The sequence below is a fragment of the Oncorhynchus gorbuscha genome, linkage group LG08 (genome assembly GCF_021184085.1).
Source record: "Oncorhynchus gorbuscha isolate QuinsamMale2020 ecotype Even-year linkage group LG08, OgorEven_v1.0, whole genome shotgun sequence".
Lineage (NCBI taxonomy): Eukaryota > Metazoa > Chordata > Actinopteri > Salmoniformes > Salmonidae > Oncorhynchus > Oncorhynchus gorbuscha.
Genome location: NC_060180.1, coordinates 14795015 through 14815598, shown reverse-complemented (window position 1 = coordinate 14815598; position 20584 = coordinate 14795015). Strand labels below are relative to the sequence as shown.

The window sequence follows — 20584 nt, the reverse complement described above, 5'->3', positions numbered from 1 at the left end:
AGGGGAGTCAGCTGAATCTGAGGGGAGTCAGCTGAGTCTGAGGGAGTCAGCTGAGTCTTAGGGGAGTCAGCTGAATTTGAGGGGTCAGCTGAGTCTGAGGGGAGTCAGCTGAGTCTGAGGGAGTCAGCTGAGTCTTAGGGGAGTCAGCTGAATTTGAGGGGTCAGCTGAGTCTGAGGGGAGTCAGCTGAGTCTGATCAGCCTGAGGGGAGTCAGCTGAGTCTGATCAGACTGAGGGAAGTCAGCTGAGTCTGAGGGGAGTGAGATCAGCCTGAGGGGAGTCAGTTGAGTCCTTAAGTGACGAAAAGCACGGCATTGTGGGTAGTGGCGTGTTGTTGTTCCATGGTCGGCAGGGCCGTCTCTCCTAGGAGTCACTGTTTGCCATTACCTCAACACCAGGAGGAATATCACACATAGCCACGCTGGCCTGCAGGGGCCTTAAATGTCAGAGCAAGAGGGGGGCTTTTAAAACTATCCTGTTAGAGAGGTTTGCACTCAGACATGCACAGACACACCACACATACACACGCACGCATCACACAGGCGCACATGCACACATACACACAGTCTCACATACAACATCATAACTTAACATCTGTTTTAAAGTTACAAAATGTAAATAGCTAAATGTTTTGCTTATCCAATTGAATACATTGGAAAGGGTGAATTTGCTGAATACAATTTCTCTCTCTCTCTTTTCCAGCTATGTCCGGTCTGGTTGTACCTCCAATGTAAATGCACTTTCATCTTCTCAAGCACCAATCTTCTCACCACGATACAGGACACCCCTTTATCACACAGCAAAGACACTGGCGTAATCTAAAATACTGAGGATATAGTCAACATCTTATTCTGTTTTTAATGAAGATTCAAAACATGATTTTCTTTTAAAAGACTATTTCAAGAGTTAAGATTTGGACATTTGGACTAAACATTTCATTAGGAACTCAACAATTGTAGCTTTTTTCCCTCATTTTTTTCTCTCCATTTGATCAACCTGGAAGAAAACAAAGGACGATGGAGTGTACGTTTTGCATACCTATCGGGTTGAACTTGGGCTTTGTCCAGTGAACCATATACTGGAAGAAACTCTGTGGACTCATCATTTGGTTTTAATGTAAACACTGATGTACATTTACCTATGAACTTGTTTGCCTCAGAAAATGTTTTCTTTTTGTTTTAACTCTCTTTCAATAGATTCACAATTGTGTGTCTTTATAATGTGACTTTTTTGTATTTTTATGTGTGAGAAAATACAGTGGGGCCAAGAAGGTTTAAGATTTTCAACTGGAAAATATATGAGATATATAATGTAGAAATCAATCATAAAATACAGCAAATGCAAGTAAATGGGTGGGGCTGGGTGGGTGGGTAAGATTGTGTCATGTTTCATTCATACATCTTAAATTAAATGAGTAATTTATTGTAGCTAGAAATTCATCTTCGAAAGTGAAAATGATATTGGATTCAATAAGTACACTGGCGTACATAGAACGCCTGGCTAGAGCTTCCTTTTAAGCAAGTGTGTTTTGCCACGTTTATTTGGACGTTTTTGCTAGCACTGTATATTAATGCATTCCTAGGCTACTGTGAAGTCTGTTTCTTGTTGAAGAGGGCCATCCTCTTCCTTCTAGCTCCAAATCCCCTTATGTGTTTTATATGTGGTTATAAACTTGTAGAATATTGTGAGATTGCCAAAATTGTGCTAAATATTTATGCATCTGTCTTTTTTCCCCATGTTATTTTAGATCAACAACATTTAAAGCAAAATTAACTCCATCTAAAATGGAAAGTAGTTCATTGTCATATTTCCGTTCCAATACACACTTGCGCTCACTTGAGGGAAATTTTGTAACATATCAACTATAAATATTGTATTTATCTCTGATATTTTGTATATTGCTTTTCATTATGTATGTATTAATTGTCATGCCCTTAATAGTGATGCAGCACAGAATTTCAGCCAAGAACTGTTGCCTTCATGTTTTTTTTGTATTTGATAAAATGCAATGTCCATATATTTCACATGTATCTTCAAAGTTTTGTTACTCTGTCAAGACTCTCTGTCCATTTTTTAAAAGGGAAGTCAAACTTCATTGTTTATTTTTATATTGATTTTAAATTATCTATACAGACCATTTTTGGAGAAAACTTTGTTGGTTGTATTGTCAAATAAATAGTTTGTGACCCATATGATAGTTGTTAAGATACAATAGAAACAATGTGCATGAGGGACAACCTTGGAGGAAGGGACTCCATTTGTGGTAGTATTTTCTTTCTGTTTTGTAGAATGTATACAAGTCACTTTTACTCACCACTTATGACTCTGCCACATAGCTTAAATGTGTTTACAGGGAACAAAAATTCAAAATGTCAAAATTTGGAATGGAAACAGAAATGAACAAGTCATGTTTTATTAAAATTTTCAGTAAAAAAAAACAACAAAAAAACTTGCTACTGCCTGTGGATTTCTTCAGTTGTTATCTTTACCTGAAATACGACAGCAAAAGACAATGATAAAATACAGAGAACACTTTCGTACATGAAACCTTGGATTGCCCCTGTAAGAACCAGGGATGTCCACTCTCTCCATGGTAGTTTCTAGCCTTTTAGATTCAGAAACAGGTTGCAACAGGAAGCTGGGCCAATAGAACAGAACTGCACACAGATTTGTGTGGACAATTTTTGGGAAGATTAGAAATACGTTTTAAAATAAACTTAAAATGTATTTCTAATCTTCCCGAAATAGTCAACAACAAATCTCTGTGCGGTTCTGTTTTACTCTATTGACACAGCAATTTGACTTTGAGGCACATTCCTATTGATCTTTATATCGGCATTGTTCTCTACTGCCATGCTTTAAAATAGCCTGTTAAATGCATTGTAGCCTTTCATAAATAGCGTGAGCTTTTTTATTCAAAGCACCCTAAAGAGGCTCCATTAAAATCCCTCATTTCATTGCATTAGGCCGCCTAGTTAATAAAGAATCAATACATTGAAAGAGCAAGGTTATCCTTTGTCTATAAGGGGTTGGTATTGTTTTGAAACTCATAGTTTGAACTCTGAAAGGGGGCTCTGTGAAATCTATACTCATCAAGTGGGTCAAACAGAGATAGAGAAGCGACAGGGAAGAATAGCGCCTCTCCTGTAAAACAACTAAACATCTTATCTGGCTTTCTGAGTGGTCCTGGACACCAGGTCACAAAATGTCAATTTCTCATCAAGGCAACAGTGTCCATGACCATCTCACCCTATAATCACGTTTAAGTGAATGCAAGTTGAGCAGGAATCAGCAAATCCCAGCTTATTATGCCAGCGGAATGCATAGATGTCATGGCACATAAGATAATGCAGGTGATGCTGATAGTGTGAGGTCAGATACACCAGAGAATGATACAATTTTCCGCTGCGATCGCTGTGTGCGTCAAAAGATTCCCTCGTTAATCTGACGTGTCTGATAACAATAGTCACATACCTGCTTCCTGATGTAGTGTTATCTGTTTCTGGCCTTTTCTCTCTTCAAAAATGTAAAAACCTAGTTGAAAGGAAAAACTTCATCCATCTATTCCATATGAACATTTGTTATCATTTCTAGTCCTAGCATACATTAAGTGTTATATTTACAGTATGTCTGGGATGGGAAACTTTGATGGGGGTGGGGCCTCAAAAAAAATCATCATAGGGGCCGCAGTGGCTCATGGGTCGAAATTGCACTTTAATCTAACTCTCAACAGTAAATTGAGACCCCGACTGGCCTACAAAAGGGGGGTCGCCAGTTTCCCATCCCTTATCTATGTCTATCAATGAACAATGATTTAATGTGCATCTGAGACCTTTAATAGTAGGATAACAAACATTTTGGTGCATGCCCAGTAATGCCAGGCAGGAATATACTAATGCTTGGAAATCAAACCAGGCTCTCTCTGTACCAAAAGCCAGTCCATAGCCACAACACTCAATCATAGTGAGAGCCTCTTTATTGGAGAACTCTAATGGCCTGGCCGCCCTCCACCATGCTCTTAATGTGTGCATTCAATATTTATAAATCCTGAGTCAATAACGCCCTATAACCAGGGCCTGTCAGACACCCACACTCTCCAACACAGGCTGGGGTCAAAAGGTCATGCAATCAAAGGAGGCCAAGGCTCACCACATCCATACAGTATGTTGCTACTCTTATCTAGGCTTTCCTCAGTAGTGGTTATCTGTCAAAGGAGAGAAATCTTAACAGCTCACATATTGTTACATTTTAAAATACCCCCTCTTCATTACACAAATAAGAAGGTAACTTTGAATATATCTATTCAATGTTTATGAACTGACTATTTAATTTGCTACTACTGACACAGCACCTGTTGTTCTAGATATTTTGTCTCTACCATTCCTTTATTCCTCTCAGATGTGGTTGCCTCAGATGTTATACCTGGCCATATCACTGCAATGTTCCTATAGTGTTCAGGTGAAAGATTGCACTCCAGTGATAGTGCCACACAAAAGCCTGCCTGGACAATGAGCCAGTCAATGGAGAGATCCAGTTGAAAGAGTCACAATGGCTGTGCATGCTGGGAATTGGGCTGGACAATATAAAGGAATGAAACCTTCATTGAGGCCATAGAGGACAAGCATTCAGAAAAGGGGTTTTGTTCAGTCTTTATCAATCCACAGTTTCCCATGAGGAAAAACAATTCAAACTGACCTTAAAAGAGAATATTACCTTACACATATTCAGGTGCATATATGTTCACGTTCAGGGGTACTGATGTAATGGCTTTGTAGCCTCATGTGTACAATATCAAGATGTTCATTTATACAGTAATTATTATTCAACCTGAGATTTGAACTCACAACCTCTTGGTTCACAGAATTCCATCATTCTTCCTGCTACGCCACCATGCACAGTGGGGCAAAAAGTATTTAGCCAGCCACCAATTGTGCAAGTTCTCCTACTTAACAAGATGAGAGGCCAGTAATTTTCATCATAGGTACACTTGAACTATGACAGACAAAATGAGAAAAAAACAATCCAGAAAATCACTTTGTAGGATTTTTTATGAATTTATTTGCAAATTATGGTGGAAAATAAGTATTTGGTCACCTACAAACAAGCAAGATTTCTGGCTCTCACAGACCTGTAACTTCTTCTTTAAGAGGCTCCTCTGTCCTCCACTCGTTATCTGTATTAATGGCACCTGTTTGAACTTGATATCAGTATAAAAGACACCTGTCCACAACCTCAAATAGTCACACTCCAAACTCCACTATGGCCAAGACCAGAGAGCTGTCAAACGACACCAGAAACAATATTGTAGACCTGCACCAACTGGGAAGCCTGAATCTGCAATAGGTAAGCAGCTTGGTTTGAAGAAATCAACTGTGGGAGCAATTATTAGGAAATGGAAGACATACAAGAGCACTGATAATCTCCCTCGATCTGGGGCTCCACGCAAGTTCTCACCCCGTGGGGTCAAAATTATCACAAAAATCAGTGAGCAAAAATCGGTGAGCAAAAATCCCAGAACCACACGCGGGGACCTAGGGAATGACCTGCTGGGACCAAAGTAACAGACTACGCCGCCAGGGACCCAAATCCTGCAGTGCCAGACGTGTCCCCCTGCCTAAGCCAGTACATGTCCAGGCCCGTCTGAAGTTTGCTAGAGAGCATTTGGATGATCCAGAAGAAGATTGGGAGAATGTCATATGGTCAGATGAAACCAAAATATAACTTTTTGGTAAAAACTCAACTCGTCGTGTTTGGAGGACAAAGAATGCTGAGTTGCATCCAAAGAACACCATACCTACTGTGAAGCATGGGAGTGGAAACATCATGCTTTGGGGATGTTTTTCTGCAAAGGGACCAGGACGACTGATCCGTGTAAAGGAAAGAATGAATGGGGCCATATATCGTGAGATTTTGAGTGAAAACCTCCTTCCATCAGCAAGGGCATTGAAGATGAAACGTGGCTGGGTCTTTCAGCATGACAATGATCCCAAACACACTGCCCGGGCAACGAAGGAGTGGCTTCGTAAGAAGCATTTCAAGGTCCTGGAGTGGCTTAGCCAGTCTCCAGATCTCAACCCCATAGAAAATCTTTGGAGGGAGTTGAAAGTCTGTGTTTCCGAGCAACAGCCCCAAAACATCACTGCTCTAGAGGAGATCTGCATGGAGGAATGGGCCAAAATACCAGCAACAGTGTGTGAAAACCTTGTGAAGACTTACAGAAAACATTTGACCTCTGTCAGTGCCAACAAAGGGTATTTAACAAAGTATTGAGATAAACTTTTGTTATTGACCAAATACTTATTTTCCACCATAATTTGCAAATACATTCATAAAAAATCATACAATGTGATTTTCTGGATTTTTTTCCCTCAATTTGTCTGTCATAGTTGAAGTGTACCTATGATGAAAATTACAGGCCTCATCTTTTTAAGTGGGAGAACTTGCACAATTGGTGGCTGACTAAATACTTTTTTGCCCCACTGTATATGTAAATGACTGATTTCACCTGTATTCCTACACTTTGACTTCAAAGTCAATCTCAGTTTTGTAAAAAATACACTCAAGAAAAAGTAGTATTTATCATTGTGATTCAGAAGTAACATTAAATGGTCTAATGCAGCTGTTTTTTATTACTGTGATTGTTTTCAATTAATATGGTCAAAAATAAACAAAAACCGCTTCTTAGCAAAGATACATTTCTCAAGCAAGAATTTTCCTGGGAGTGGTTGGAGTTGGGCGGGGAAAACTTATTGGTCTATTCATTAATTTACCACCTGGTGATGTCACCATTATCATAATCTTCACAAGTTCACAGTGTTATTCTATCAATCAATCAATTAAATTGTATTTGTCACATGCTTTATAAACAACAGGTGTAGACTAACAGTGAAATGCTTACTTACATGCTCTTCCCAAAAACGCAGAGAGAAAAATAGAAAAATGATTGAAAAAATAATAAAATGACGAATAAACACACAATGAGTAACGGTACCGTGGCTATATACACAGGGTAGCAGTGTCGAGTCGATGTGCAGGGGTACTAGGTCATTTAGGTAGATATGTATATTTAGGTTGGGGTAAAGTGACTAGGCAACATGATAGATAATAAACAGCAGCAGTGTATGGAATGAGCAAAAAGGGTCAATGCAGATAGTCTGGGTAGATATTTGGTGAACTATTTATCAGTCTTATGGCTTGGGGGTAGAAGCTGTTAAAGGTCCTGTTGGTTCCAGACTTGGTGCATCGGTACTGCTTGCCAATCAACAGCAGAGAGAACAGTCTATGACTTCATTTTACACCGCCTGGTATAGAGGTCTTGGATGGCAGGGAGCTGGGCCCCAGTGATGTACTGGGCCATACGCACTACCCTCTGTAGCGTCTTGTGGTCAGATTTATTTATTTATTTCACCTTTATTTAACCAGGTACGCAAGTTGAGAACAAGTTCTCATTTACAATTGCGACCTGGCCAAGATAAAGCAAAGCAGTTCGACACGTACAACGACACAGAGTTACACATGGAGTAAAACAAACATACAGTCAATAATACAGTAGAAACAAGTCTATATAAGATGTGAGCAAATTAGGTGAGATAAGGGAGGTAAAGGCAAAAAAGGCCATGGTGGCAAAGTAAATACAATATAGCAAGTAAAACACTGGAATGGTAGATTTGCAGTGGAAGAATGTGCAAAGTATAAATAAAAGTAATGGGGTGCAACGGAGCAAAAAAAATAAAAAATAAAAAATACAGGGAAAGATGTAGTCGTTTGGGCTAAATTATAGATGGGCTATGTACAGGTGCAGTAATCTGTGAGCTGCTCTGACAGCTGGTGCTTAAAGATAGTGAGGGAGATAAGTGTTTCCAGTTTCAGAGATTTTTGTAGTTTGTTCCAGTCATTGGCAGCAGAGAACTGGAAGGAGAGGCGGCCAAAGAAATAATTTGTTTTGGGGGTGACCAGAGATATACCTGCTGGAGCGCGTGCTACAGGTGGGTGATGCTATGGTGACCAGCGAGCGGAGATAAGGGGGGACTTTACCTAGAAGGGTCTTGTAGATGACCTGGAGCCAGTGGGTTTGGCGAGGGCCAGCCAATGAGAGCGCACAGGTCACAATGGTGGGTAGTATATCGGGCTTTGGTGACAAAACGGATGGCACTGTGATAGACTGCATCCAATTTGTTGAGTAGGCTATTGGAGGCTATTTTGTAAATGACATCGCCGAAGTGGAGGTATGGTAGGATATTCAGTTTTACAAGGGTATGTTTGGCAGCATGAGTGAAGGATGCTTTGTTGCAAAATAGGAAGCCAATTCTAGATTTAACTTTGGATTGGAGATGTTTGATGTGGGTCTGGAAGGAGAGTTTACAGTCTAACCAGACACCTAGGTATTTGTAATTGTCCACGTATTCTAACCATTGATGCAGTCAGTCAAGATGCTCTCAATGGTGCAGCCAAATATTTTCAGCCTCCTAAGGCATTGTCATACCTTTTTCACGACTGTGTTGGTGTGTGGGGACTGGTACTCTATACCCTATGTCAGTGATATTCAAAGGAGCTGATCGTGGACTACAGGAAACAGAGGGGCGAGCACGCCTCCCATCCACATCAATGGGGCAGATTGAGAGCTTCAAGTTCCTCGGTGTCCACATCACTAACGAATTAACATGGTCCACACATATAGTTGTGAAGAGGGCACATTAGTGCCTCTTCCCCCTCAGGAGGCTGAAAAGATTTGGCATTGGCCCTCAGAGCCTCAAAAAGTTGTACATCTGCACCATTGAGAGCATATTGACTGGTTGCATCACCACTTGGTACAGCAACTGCAAGGCATGCGACTGCATGGTGTTACAGAGAGTGGTGAGTACGGCCCAGTACTTCACTGGGGCCAAGCTCCCTGCCATCCAAGACCTCTATACCAGGCGGTGTCAGACGATATTGTCAAAGACTTGACCTTTTTTTTGTCTCGTACACTGACCCTGCGGGCACACATGCAGTACTTCCACTGACATCCCAACACACACCTACGCACACACCACATTTGCCACATAGGCTGCTGCTACTGTCTATTATAGATTATGTTGCCTAGTCACTGTTGGAAGGCCTGCTATAACAGTGCCTCAGCGACCTTGAGAACGGTAAGGAGACCAGAGAGGGGGATAAAACAGCAAGATTTGGAAAATCTGTCCACAACAACCATAACAGTGGTGAAACCATCAGACAGGGGAAGATCAGTAACAAAATCTATGGACAGATTGGACCAAGGCCGCTGAGGCACGGGAAGGAGTTTCCATGCTGGAGCGTGCCGGGGAGATTTGGATTGGGTACATAAGAAGCATGAGTTGACATAGTGGGTGACGTCCTGCGCCAAGGTGGGCCACCAGTACTTCTTGGAGAGGGATTGAATGGTGCAGGTGATACCTGGGTGTCCAGCAGCAAGGGATGTATGTGCCCAGGTCAACAGCCGATCTCTCACCCCCGTGGGGACGTAGATGCGTTCTGGAGGGCAGGTGGCAGGAGTGGGTTCCCATCTATGTCCCAAAACACGGGGCCAACGATACGGGAGGACCGATTGATGGGCTGTTGGGCACTTACAGGACTCTCAACCGGCGTGGAACCACAGGGTATGGGGAAGCAGATCCTCTGACAATCCGGTTCCAGGCAGTGATTTTCATGCTCGACCATGATATGATGGGGTTGTGACGCTGGAGCCACAGAAGTTGGAGGATTACCTTGTGTACAGGTGAGGTGGTGATGAAGGGGAGGTTTCCTGGTGTATGGGTCCCACAGTGAGGGTGAGTGGTGCGGTGATGCACGTAATTGTGCCAGATGCCAATGGTCGCGTATCTAGGGCATGGACAGGAAAATGAGAGAAGAGCGGGGTATGAGGTTAAGTTAAGGGAGGAGGCGAGGGCCTGGTCGATTAAGCTCCCAACGGCACCAGAGTCCACTAGAGCTGTAGAGACAACACTTGAGGGACAGCCAGCCAGTGAAATAGGAACCAGAAAGGATTTGGCGGAAAACGATGATAACTTCTACCCTGGGAGATGTAATGTCACGTGTCCACCCCTCTTCTCTAGTGGACCCTGGGTTAGGGCCCACCGGAGACCGCTGAAACTGGTGCTGCTCCTGGCCGCAATAGAGACAGAGCCCCAGCAGTCTCTCGCGACGCTGCTCTGTCGCGGAGAGGTGTGTGGCCCCTACCTCCATGGGTTCAGGCTCTGCCTCAGGACAGCCAAAGGAGAGAGGCAAGTGGCGAGGTGGACACTGGTGCTCCCGAAGAAAGTTATCCAGATGGATGGTCGAGATGAGAGCGTTCAAGGATACGTTGTCATCCCGACATGCCAACTCCAGCTGGACCTCCTCGCGCACACCACTGTGGAATAGAGTGCAGAGCGCCCGCTCAATCCACCCACCTCAGGCTGCCACAGTGTGAAAGGTGAGGGCGCACTGAGCAGCAGTTTGGCCATCCTGCCAGAGCTGGAAGAGTAGCTCGCCTCCCTTTCTACCCTCTGGAGGATGATCGAAGACCGTCCTGAACAATGCCAGGAATCTCTCATAGAAACCCAGCTCCTCTTCTCTTCTATCCCAGGTGGTTGTAGCCCACTCCAATGCCCATCCGGTCAGCAGGGTAAGGACCGTGGCAACCTTGGAGCTCTCGGTGAAGTTTGCCAGGTATGTGTAATGATGGGTTGCCAGGACCGGTGGTTAGTAGACCGGTGACATCGAGCGCCGGAGAGGGGGAGTGGGAGTAGATGTGACAGGTCCCTGCTGAAAAAGTTTGAATACCACTGCTCATCAAGTGTCCTTGAGCACTGTTAGATTTACGTTGATGTTACGCTGGTGGTGATAATTGGACAATTATTTACTTGATTCTGGGCAGCTTTCAGCATAGTGCAGAAATGCATTCTTGCCAATAACTCTGTGGCCATATCTGTTTTACAATCTGATACTGTAGCAGGAAATTTCAGGTTGATAAGAGGTTGCGAGTTCAAATCCCAGGTAAGGCTGAGTCCCAAGTGTGGTCACAGTGCAACATTTTAGAAGATTGTACAGCATTGAAATCAGAATACAGCAGCATACTGTCATTTTATAAAAATAACACCTTGAAGTTGTCGTATATATTTACTTTATTTTTACGGTTTCTTTCGGCAAAGTGCAGAAACATATTCTTGGCAATAAATGTACAGACATGGTGGCGCAGGAGGAACTTCAGGTAGCTAACAACCAAAAGATTGTGAGTTAAAATCCTAAGTGAGGTTGAGTCGCGACTAATCAACATACATCAGCATACTGTCCTTTAACATTAACACCTTAATTTAGGTGTTAAAACACAGTAACTGGTTGTAGATTTATCGTATTTTCACCACAACTAGACACAAACCTCCAGTGTACCATCATACAACATTTTGAGAAATTAAATGTTGCATCCCCATGTTGTTTTTACATGTTGCTTCACATGTTGTCATGTTATCACATTAACTTGACATAAAATTATGTGTTCACATGGGTGACCACTGGTCTGTCTATCTGCAATCTGGTCTGCTTGAAAAAGTATCCTAATGGTAAAAAATTATTTGATACTATATTAATGACCTAGTGTATTTTAGACCCACATATGCAGGATTTACTATATTTTTCTTCCATAAAGCACATTCAACCAAGAACAGTCATAGTACAGAAACCCAGGTCAGAAAGTGAGAGACGACAGTGATAAAATAATATCACTTCAACTGCATTTTTATGCCATACTCTGACACATAGAACTCCCTTCATAGTACCCCTCAGTAGTGCTTTGTCCACTAGTTCTGGATATGATATCATCTATTAATAATGTATTGGCAATGGATTACATAAAAAGAGACCAGAAATAACATCCAATATTCATGCCCCCTGAGCTTGACTGTGTCCATTCCTTTTGGCCCATAAAACCTTACCCCATTTCCATATCCGCTGAGGGTCGCGACAGGTTTGCCGCACAAAGACTCACAGAACAGCTCAACTCAGGAAAAGGGCTGTAAAAATTGGGTGGATTTCTGAACCCTTATGAAACAGTACTCCTAGAAAGAAAGAAAAAAAAATCAAATTTCAGCGCCTGTGAAAAACCTGGTACTGTATTTCTCCCTTTAATTGTGCCCCTTCAGAAATTGACGGGCCTCTGAAACATTGCATGAATCACACAGAGTTATTGTAGTCCCCTTGTCTGGGAATGTTGTTACAACATCTGCATATTATAGAAAGTAATGGAAGTAGCAGAGGTGGCAGCTGCAAAGCAACAGGAAGCGTGACATTTTCAGTCAGAACCGCCGTACAAACCACTAACTGTCTACCAGCCATGGTCTTACAGTCGACACTGAGTGGGAGACACTGTGACAAACAGGCAGGGTCTGAGAGCTGTGTGTCCTAGGGGGGTGACAGCACCAGTTTGACTGTCAATGAGGATCATTAACAGTGTGTTTTAAAGAAACCTGAACAGTGATTAGGAAGCTTGAGACAGGGTCCTCGATCAACTGACACAAAATTGTTCAAATACTCTTACCCCATATCCCTGAACTCCCCAGAGTATGTGCCTGGACCCTTACCTGTATCTTACTGTTCAGCCTTAAAACCTTTCTCAGCACCCGGCATGTAATTCCCCCCCATTCACTCAAAAAAACTAGGGCACTATAAAAACATTATAATTTACATCCTCTAAAAGAACATGTCTCATAAATTGTCTACACGCTACAGAAAATACTATCCTTCATGGCCTTATGAAGACGTCTCCACCTAACAGAGCGATGGCCAACAAAAGCCTGCGTGTTAGGGCCTTTCCTGAAGAGTCCTTGTCACACGCAGGTTGGCGTTTTTCATCATGCATCTTGTTCTGGAGGCTTTCGTGGTCACCAGCGAGCACGTCGTAAAATCTGATTTGAAACCTAACCTGAAAAAAGCAACAACAACAAAAAAATCCATACATTTTTACACGATAGCCAATTTTCCCTTCGCAGCTGGCCTATCTAAGGAGAAATTCCTCAGTACTGCCTCCAGGACAAGATTCATGACAATAAACGTCAACACCGCGCCAAACCTCTGTGATTATCGTTGCTTTTTAGCAGAGTGTCCAGGCCTGCCAATACTGCTGTTCCATAAATGAATTTGGCCCTTCGTCAACAAATTACCTAACACGCAGAACTGTGTATGTGTCAGATTCAATTCCAACCCACAGGCTTTTGTAGTGGCATGGCAGGTTGACTTAAATATAAATCATCAATCATAATAAAATAATCACATCTATATTATTTTAAATAAAATATCTCAAACATTTTAAAGATACTGAGTTGTTACATATTGTCATGTTTGATTGGGCCAGGTGTATTTCTTATAAATGGATAATAATTAATCATGACTAGTCAGAGAAAGCTTTCCTGTAAGAGGAAACTCCAGCTCCACCAATCAAACACATATAACTGATCAACAATTATCTCTGGATGAGTCCAGAGCTTGACACATACAGTAGACCTGCATGAGTATTTATATGAACATGGAATCCAATTTGTAACACACTAATGTTATTGACTACTACTACATTCAGACAGACTTGTATATTACATCCAGATGCCATAGATACCCCCACTTCAATTTAAAATATAATTAAACTGATAGAATTACAGAAAAACAAGACACTAGACATTGGTCAATATCTACAGTGCACCTTCTCGAGTCATACAGAACTTCTAATAGGTAAAGTGTATTTCTCACAAGGCTGCAGACAGTATTTGGCACCAAGGCTCTTATTTTCCCTCTCCCTGATCCAGTCCACTCCTGTCCCAGACTCGTCATATAGATCGCAGTCTGCGGGGGCCAGAGGTGCTGACGGAGCCCAGATGCTCCCAATCTGTCTGGGGGACTGGGGAGACTGGTGCCAGGGGGTCCTGGAGGGGTCCTGGAGCCTCTGAAGTGCCGCCCCTTCGTCAACAGAACAAGGCTAGACCTGCACTTTCTGAGACACTCTGGTTCCCACTCTCTAAAAACTAGGCTGTAGTCGTAGGTTAATAATACGTGAAGGAATACACACACTCAGTCACACTCAGCCCATGTCTCTCCCTGCAGTGCATACAGCATCACACACGTTCACAAGTTCACACGGACACTCCCACACAAACACAAGTCTGAGTGTTCTGGACTATATGCTACTTTTTGGAGATTCCCTTATGGAAAAAATCTTGTGATCTTATGTGAAGTTAATGATAACATGAAACTACACATGTGAAAACATGATCTCCTGTGATGAAATCAATGTGACAACATGAAGATGCATAATTTCACATATACAAACGTTTGTGGACACCCCTTCAAATGAGTGGATTTGGCTATTTCAGTCACACCCGTTGCTGACAGCACACAGCCATGTAATCTCCATAGACATACATTGGCAATAGAATAGCCTTATTTGAAGAAGTCAGTGATTTTCTACGTGGCACCGTCATTGGATAACACCTTTTCAACAACTCAGTTCGTAAAATTTCTGACCTGCTAGAGCTGCCCCGGTCAACTGTAAGTGCTGTTATTGTGAAGTGGAAACATCTAGCAGCAACAACGGCTCAGCCGCGAAGTAGTAGGCCACGCAAGCTCACAGAACGGAACAACCGAGTGCTGAAGCGAGTAAAACGTAGCGAGTAAAAATAGTCTGTCCTCAGTCGCAACACTCACTACCGAGTTCCAAGAACTGTTTGTCGGGAGCTTCATGAAATGGGTTTCCATGGCCGAGATCAGTGTGGAAGAACTTGACTGGCCTGCACAGAGCCCTGACCTCAACCCCATCGAACACCTTTGGGATGAATTGTAACTAGGTCTGTTAAGTATTAACGCCACACTGGTGGTCACGAGTCATGAAGGAAGTCAAAACCACGTGACCGTTTAGTCACGTAACTAGGCTTCTCCAAGCTCTGATGCTGCTGATGGTCATTAGTAGCCTACAAAACTTACTAACTGCCTGGTACTCAGCACTCTATTGTCCCGCTAATCATCCTGACATCAATGCAAATGTAATCGAAAATCTAATCAAACATTTCATGAGAGCCCATGAGCTCATGTTGCGCAACATTTCTATAGGCTATGCAATTGCGCAAGAAAACAGGGTGATGGTCTCTACTAAAAGGAGGATCCCATCAGCTTTCTATAGACTAGGACTACTTTCTTAACTTTCATAATATTAAGTACATTGTTTATCTTTACAACAGGAGTGTAGCATACCTGGCTGGCATGACAGGAAAACTGTCCTCCATTCGTTACTTAAGTGCATAGATGACATTTTTTACACTGCCCCTGTATCGAGACAGATGCATGATAACGGTCCATTCTAAATCAAAACAAATGTCACACATATATGATTTAGTATATGTAAAGACAAGATTAAATCAAGAATAGTCTGATGGGTGACAATATTAGCCTATCACTTGTGAATTACATACCACTTGTGAATAATGTCCAGCTTAAGAAACTGCTTTTTTTTCTTCGACTTTTTCCGAATCATAGTGGCACACCTCATGTAGTCTAGCCCATAGGCCTATAGGTTTTGATAAGGTTTGTATCACAACTAAAGTGGGCAAATAACTTCTTAAAATGAAGGACATTAATCCACTTTATAACGGGTGTAGAGCCTAACTGGCATACATAAGCAGCATGTGAGGTTAAAGTTTGGGGAAGATCATTTTCACAATAAAATGCACCTTTATAATAAAAGCTTTGCTTGAGTAATCGCATTTGCGGTCACTTTTGTTCATGGTGTTTTCCCGCTAATGCAACATTTGCGATTATAGCCTACTGCTGTGTGTGCATTGCTGCGCTTATAGCCTTCTGCCGTGTGTGCATTGCTGCGCTTATAGCCTTCTGCCGTGTGTGCATTGCTGCGCTTATAGCCTTCTGCCGTGTGTGCATTGCTGCATTTATAATGTGAAGAAATAGCCTAATAGTTTATCAACATTTTAAGCTAAATGTTCAGATGTGTTGCTAGTGGCTGTATTAATTTGGGATATATTGCATCCCACAACTGTCCCAGACTATGTTTGAAATATTTATTTACTGCAGAGAATAAAATAGGTAGACTTTTGTACTATTGTGATAATAGATTTACATAGTCTAGTGCTTTTGCTGTTCGTTAGGCCAACTCATCTTGTTGGCTGACAAAAAGTAAATGTGGACAGTTCTTCCAATATCTTCGATATGCACCTTGAAATTGGATAAGGACGCGTGCATTTGTGTCCCTGATGTGTCTGTCTTCACTTGTAGCCTGTGAGAAAGACCCGATCATGTGATGGAGAGCCATGTGAGTGAGAGGCGCTTCGGGCCGCAAAAGGCATACATTTCTTTTAGGGTGCATTATGGACACAAATGGGATGCTGCTGTGAAATTCGAGCAATTATCAAGAGCTTGTCAAATTGTGAATGAGAGACTATTGAAATGTATACAGCCTGCGCAAAAAAAACAACAAAGCAGAGCTCATGCCTTTTAAGAAACTTTTAAAAAATCATCAGTCTCATCATGCAGCCTTACAATGTATTTAAAATAAACATATATATTCCAAATTTGTAGAACAACTAAAGTCACATTAATAACTATAAATTAAGTATATAGGGGTACCTATTTCTTTGTTAACCGCTCAACACAGAATAGCCACATGTGCGCACTCCCTCAAATCGTTTGGAGAAAATGTTTATATTTTATTCAGCTTTATATAGAATGAAGAATACAATTCTTCATTCTATAAATTCTTCATTCTATACTTTTATTTACAAAGCCATTTTGGGTTTACTAACTTTTTATTTGGGCATTTTTATTGTTCAGAAATGTGGTGGGTACTCTCTTTGTTCGCTGGACTTTATCCTGCTAACTCTTCCAAATGTCCGAACTGAATTTGGTAAAAGGGCTTTTATGTACTCTGCGCCATTGTCTTGGAACGCCTTAGAAAATACTTTTAATGTAACGATTCTCCTCTTCGTCTGAGGAAGAGTAGTCAAGATTGGACAAACACGCAGCATGGTAAGTGTCCATGTTAATATTTTAATATAACAGAACACGAAACAAAAATAACAACGAGAATGTAAGAAACAAAACCTTTCCTGTCAGGTGAAACAACACAAAACAACTACCCACAAACACAGGTGGGAACAGGCTACCTAAGTATGGCTCTCAATCAGAGACAATGATAGACAGCAGCCTCTGATTGGGAACCATACCAGGCCAAACACAGAAATAAAAAACATAGAACAAAACATAGAATGCCCACCCCAACTCAAGCCCTGACCAAACCAAAATAGAGACATAAAAAAGGAACTAAGGTCAGGACGTGACATTTAAACTGGAACAACTTGTCCCGATTGGTATTTTTACATCACTGATGAATGATCTTGAGACTGATTCCCTGACCTGTCAATGTTTTTCATTTGCTGTTTTTGATTTTGTTATACTCTTGTGAATTCTATGGTTTTTACTAGATTACTTGTAGTTTTTCATGTTGTTTGTCTGTCATTTTTGTAATGACTTGGTGATGCCTATCTTGGCCAAGACGCTCTTGAAAAGAGATTTTACATCTCAATGAGCCCTTCCTGGTTAAATAAAGTTTAAATAAATACATTAAAAATTAAATAATGCCACGGAATGCTAAGCAAATCTTGTCTGCTAAATGAACTAGTGTAGCCCACAGCCATTTGACATAGCCACATCAGGACCTAACATATTTCTTCTGAAATAGACTACATTTTCTTCAAATCATGCATCTTTAGACCTGTCTAAAATAAATAATGGATTTATGGTGAATGTGTAGGCTATATTACATGGATATATTAGATTTTTAAAAATGTAGATGTTACAAAGGTCTGCATCAGTGGATTGTAGGCTGTGGAAAGCAGGACATGCTAAATGTGTTTATGTTAATTAAAAGTAAAATACAGTGAGACCGACAGTTATCTGCTTCACAATCACCGGCTGACGACATTTCGTGACCGCCACAGCCCTAATTGTACACCGACTGCGAGCCAGGCCTAATCGCCCAACCTCACTAATGCTCTTGTGGCTGAAAGGAAGCATGTCCCCACAGCAATGTTCCAACATCTAGTGAAAAGCCTTCCCAGAAGAGTGGAGGCAGTTATAGCAGCAAAGGGGGGACCAACTCCATATTAATATCCATGATTTTGGAATGAGATGTTTGACGAGCAGGTGTCCATATACTACACGTGACAACATTTGAGTGTTTTCACATGAAACGGCAATTCCACGTGAGTTAGGTTTACACATGTGAAAATGCAAATAAGATTTTCACATGAAAGTTTTTCACATGTAAATCTGCAATTAACGAGAGGTAAAGATATTTGATCCTACTCACATGTGAAAAGGTGGTGAGCTCAACATTTTATACATGTAAACATATGGTTTCACATGAGAACAACTGACCTCACGTGTCTCTTTTGTTTTCACATGTGAAAATCACATTTTTACATGTGAATGTCTTTATTCAACATGATCACTTAGTGCTGACTATTCAATATGATCCGACCTGGGACTTGAACTCACAACCGTCTGGATTTAGAGTATGCTGATCTTTCTACTGCGCCACAAAGTATGTAGCACTCACTGAAGTGCCCTACAGATTCAATACCTATAATACATATCAGCCCTTAGCAACAGAGTGCCATCTGCACTGCAATTTTAGTTATCAGCTAATCTGACTATTCTCTCATCATTGCTTTAATTGACTTATTTCAGCAATTTGAGGGTTTTCTGTATAGTTGTCTAATGTTGTTGGGGCGTATTGTTTTGTTTTAATGTTACTCCTGAATCACTATGATAAATATAACAGTTTTTCTTGTGTATTTTTTTGAAAGAAAGCTGAGGTTTACTTTAAAGTCCAAAGAGTAGGAATACAGGTTAAATCAGTTATTGACGCAGACATGGTGGTGTAGCAGGAAGATCAGGATACTATGAACCACGAGGTTCTGAGTTCAAATCCCATATAAGGACATGTTGAATAATAATCACTGTTTGAATAATACAAACTGTGTGAATTAACATGCACAACATGTTGAAAACACTGCAACTGCATGACATCCTAACAACTTATTTTGGTTTGCAGAGGGCATCACCTGTGAAATCTCATGAAATATCATCACATGATTTCACATGTGAAGCAAAACATGGACATTTTCACATGTGAAATCATGTGGTTTTTCTGTAAGGGTTAACATTATGTGTGACATTGCAGATGATACAATGTGTCCACTGCCAAACTCAGACCACATCTGCATGGCCTTGCCCCTGCCTAGCTACATCCGCAGTGTATTAGACTGCTGGAGCAGCAGCTGTGGAAGCTGGTCTGGCTGCATGGTGCCTTGGTGTCAGGGCCTCAGAGAGGCATCCTGACAGAGGGGGAGGGAACATGATAGGGCAGTGGAACCCAGTATAATATCGGTCTGTTGGTCAATGCTTATCTGCATGTGTAATACTCTGGAATCTCAAAGGCATTATACTGCCTCTTGCTGGGTGCTGTGTTCTAGTTCTACTAACATGTTGAGGTACTAGAATACACAACCAAACGGTATGTGTAAGTCTACCGTGTAAAATGAGGCTGCTGGACTGATGTACATATTGCATGATAGGTAAGCAGAGAAGGACTTTTATAGAAATTGCCGATGTGAGTTGTGACGACACTGGTACGTGATGGATTAGTATAGGGAGTAACTATGGTCGACTGTGAGGTTGGAGCACAGAGTGTCTGTATTTGATGTGGGGGCAGACAATTACTGTGTTATGAGGAGGGATGGCAGGATATGAGATGGGAAGTAGGGAGTTACATTAGAGACAGCATATAACTTATGAAATGGAATGGTGTGAAATATTGTTACAGAAGCCAAAATACATCTTAACAGTATCAGCAATGATTAATTCAGCCTGACTTGGTCACATCCTTGTAATAACGATGTGAATGCCACCGACCCTTTCCTCGGGCCTCCAGAAGCTCTTTTGAGTGTGTGTGTGCACGCGTGTGTGTGTGAGGGCGTTAATAAATGTTGAATCAAACGCTGCACGAGACACCCACACTCCTTAAGGGTTGCCCATTAGCGGTGTGTGGGTGTATGGGGAGTTTATCAGTGTCTGGGTGATTTATGAAGTCAGACTCAATATCATCCACTTTACCCCCACACACATGCCTGCACACACACACACACACACACACACACACACACACACACACACACACACACACACACACACACACACACACACACACACACACACACACACACACACACACACACACACACACACACACACACACACACACACACACACACAGTAGCAAATATTAGGACAAAATTCGAGGTTTCACAGAGATTAACAGAGCGGATAATAAAATAGTAGTCTCAACCGCTTTTAATGGTGTCCATAATGCCATTATAATTCCATTGAATCACATGGCCAGGATGATACTGAAACAGAGGACTTGCACATGCATGATACTAATAAGTTATCAAAGTGCATAACGCATTTTTCTCTGATCCCTGAACTTTATCGGCCAAACTACTCACACATCTGCTAATCTGTCAGCCTGTCTCTCT

The 20584-nt window shown here is 41.7% G+C and overlaps 2 protein-coding genes across 6 annotated transcripts in view; one reads left to right on the top strand and one right to left on the bottom strand.

Annotated features, from left to right (window-relative positions):
- Positions 1-2504, top strand: part of LOC124041235 (transcription factor COE3-like) — a 78543-nt gene extending 76039 nt beyond the window's left edge. For 2 of the 4 annotated variants that reach the window (XM_046358591.1, XM_046358590.1), the window contains exon 16: positions 702-2504. In XM_046358591.1, coding sequence (XP_046214547.1) covers positions 702-733 — 32 coding nt within the window. In that variant the 3' untranslated portion in view covers positions 734-2504. The remainder of the gene's footprint in view (positions 1-701) is intronic. The other 2 variants (XM_046358593.1, XM_046358592.1) reach the window with 1 other exon arrangement.
- Positions 1-20584, bottom strand: part of mgmt (O-6-methylguanine-DNA methyltransferase) — a 44244-nt gene that overhangs the window by 4622 nt on the left and 19038 nt on the right. Inside the window, exon 6 of one of the 2 annotated variants that reach the window (XM_046358594.1) lies at positions 11117-12052. The exons of the other annotated variant lie outside the window; for it this stretch is intronic. The gene's annotated coding sequence lies outside the window, so the exon portion shown is untranslated. Of the gene's footprint in view, positions 1-11116; positions 12053-20584 lie in introns of those variants that run through there. 2 annotated transcript variants of the gene reach the window in all.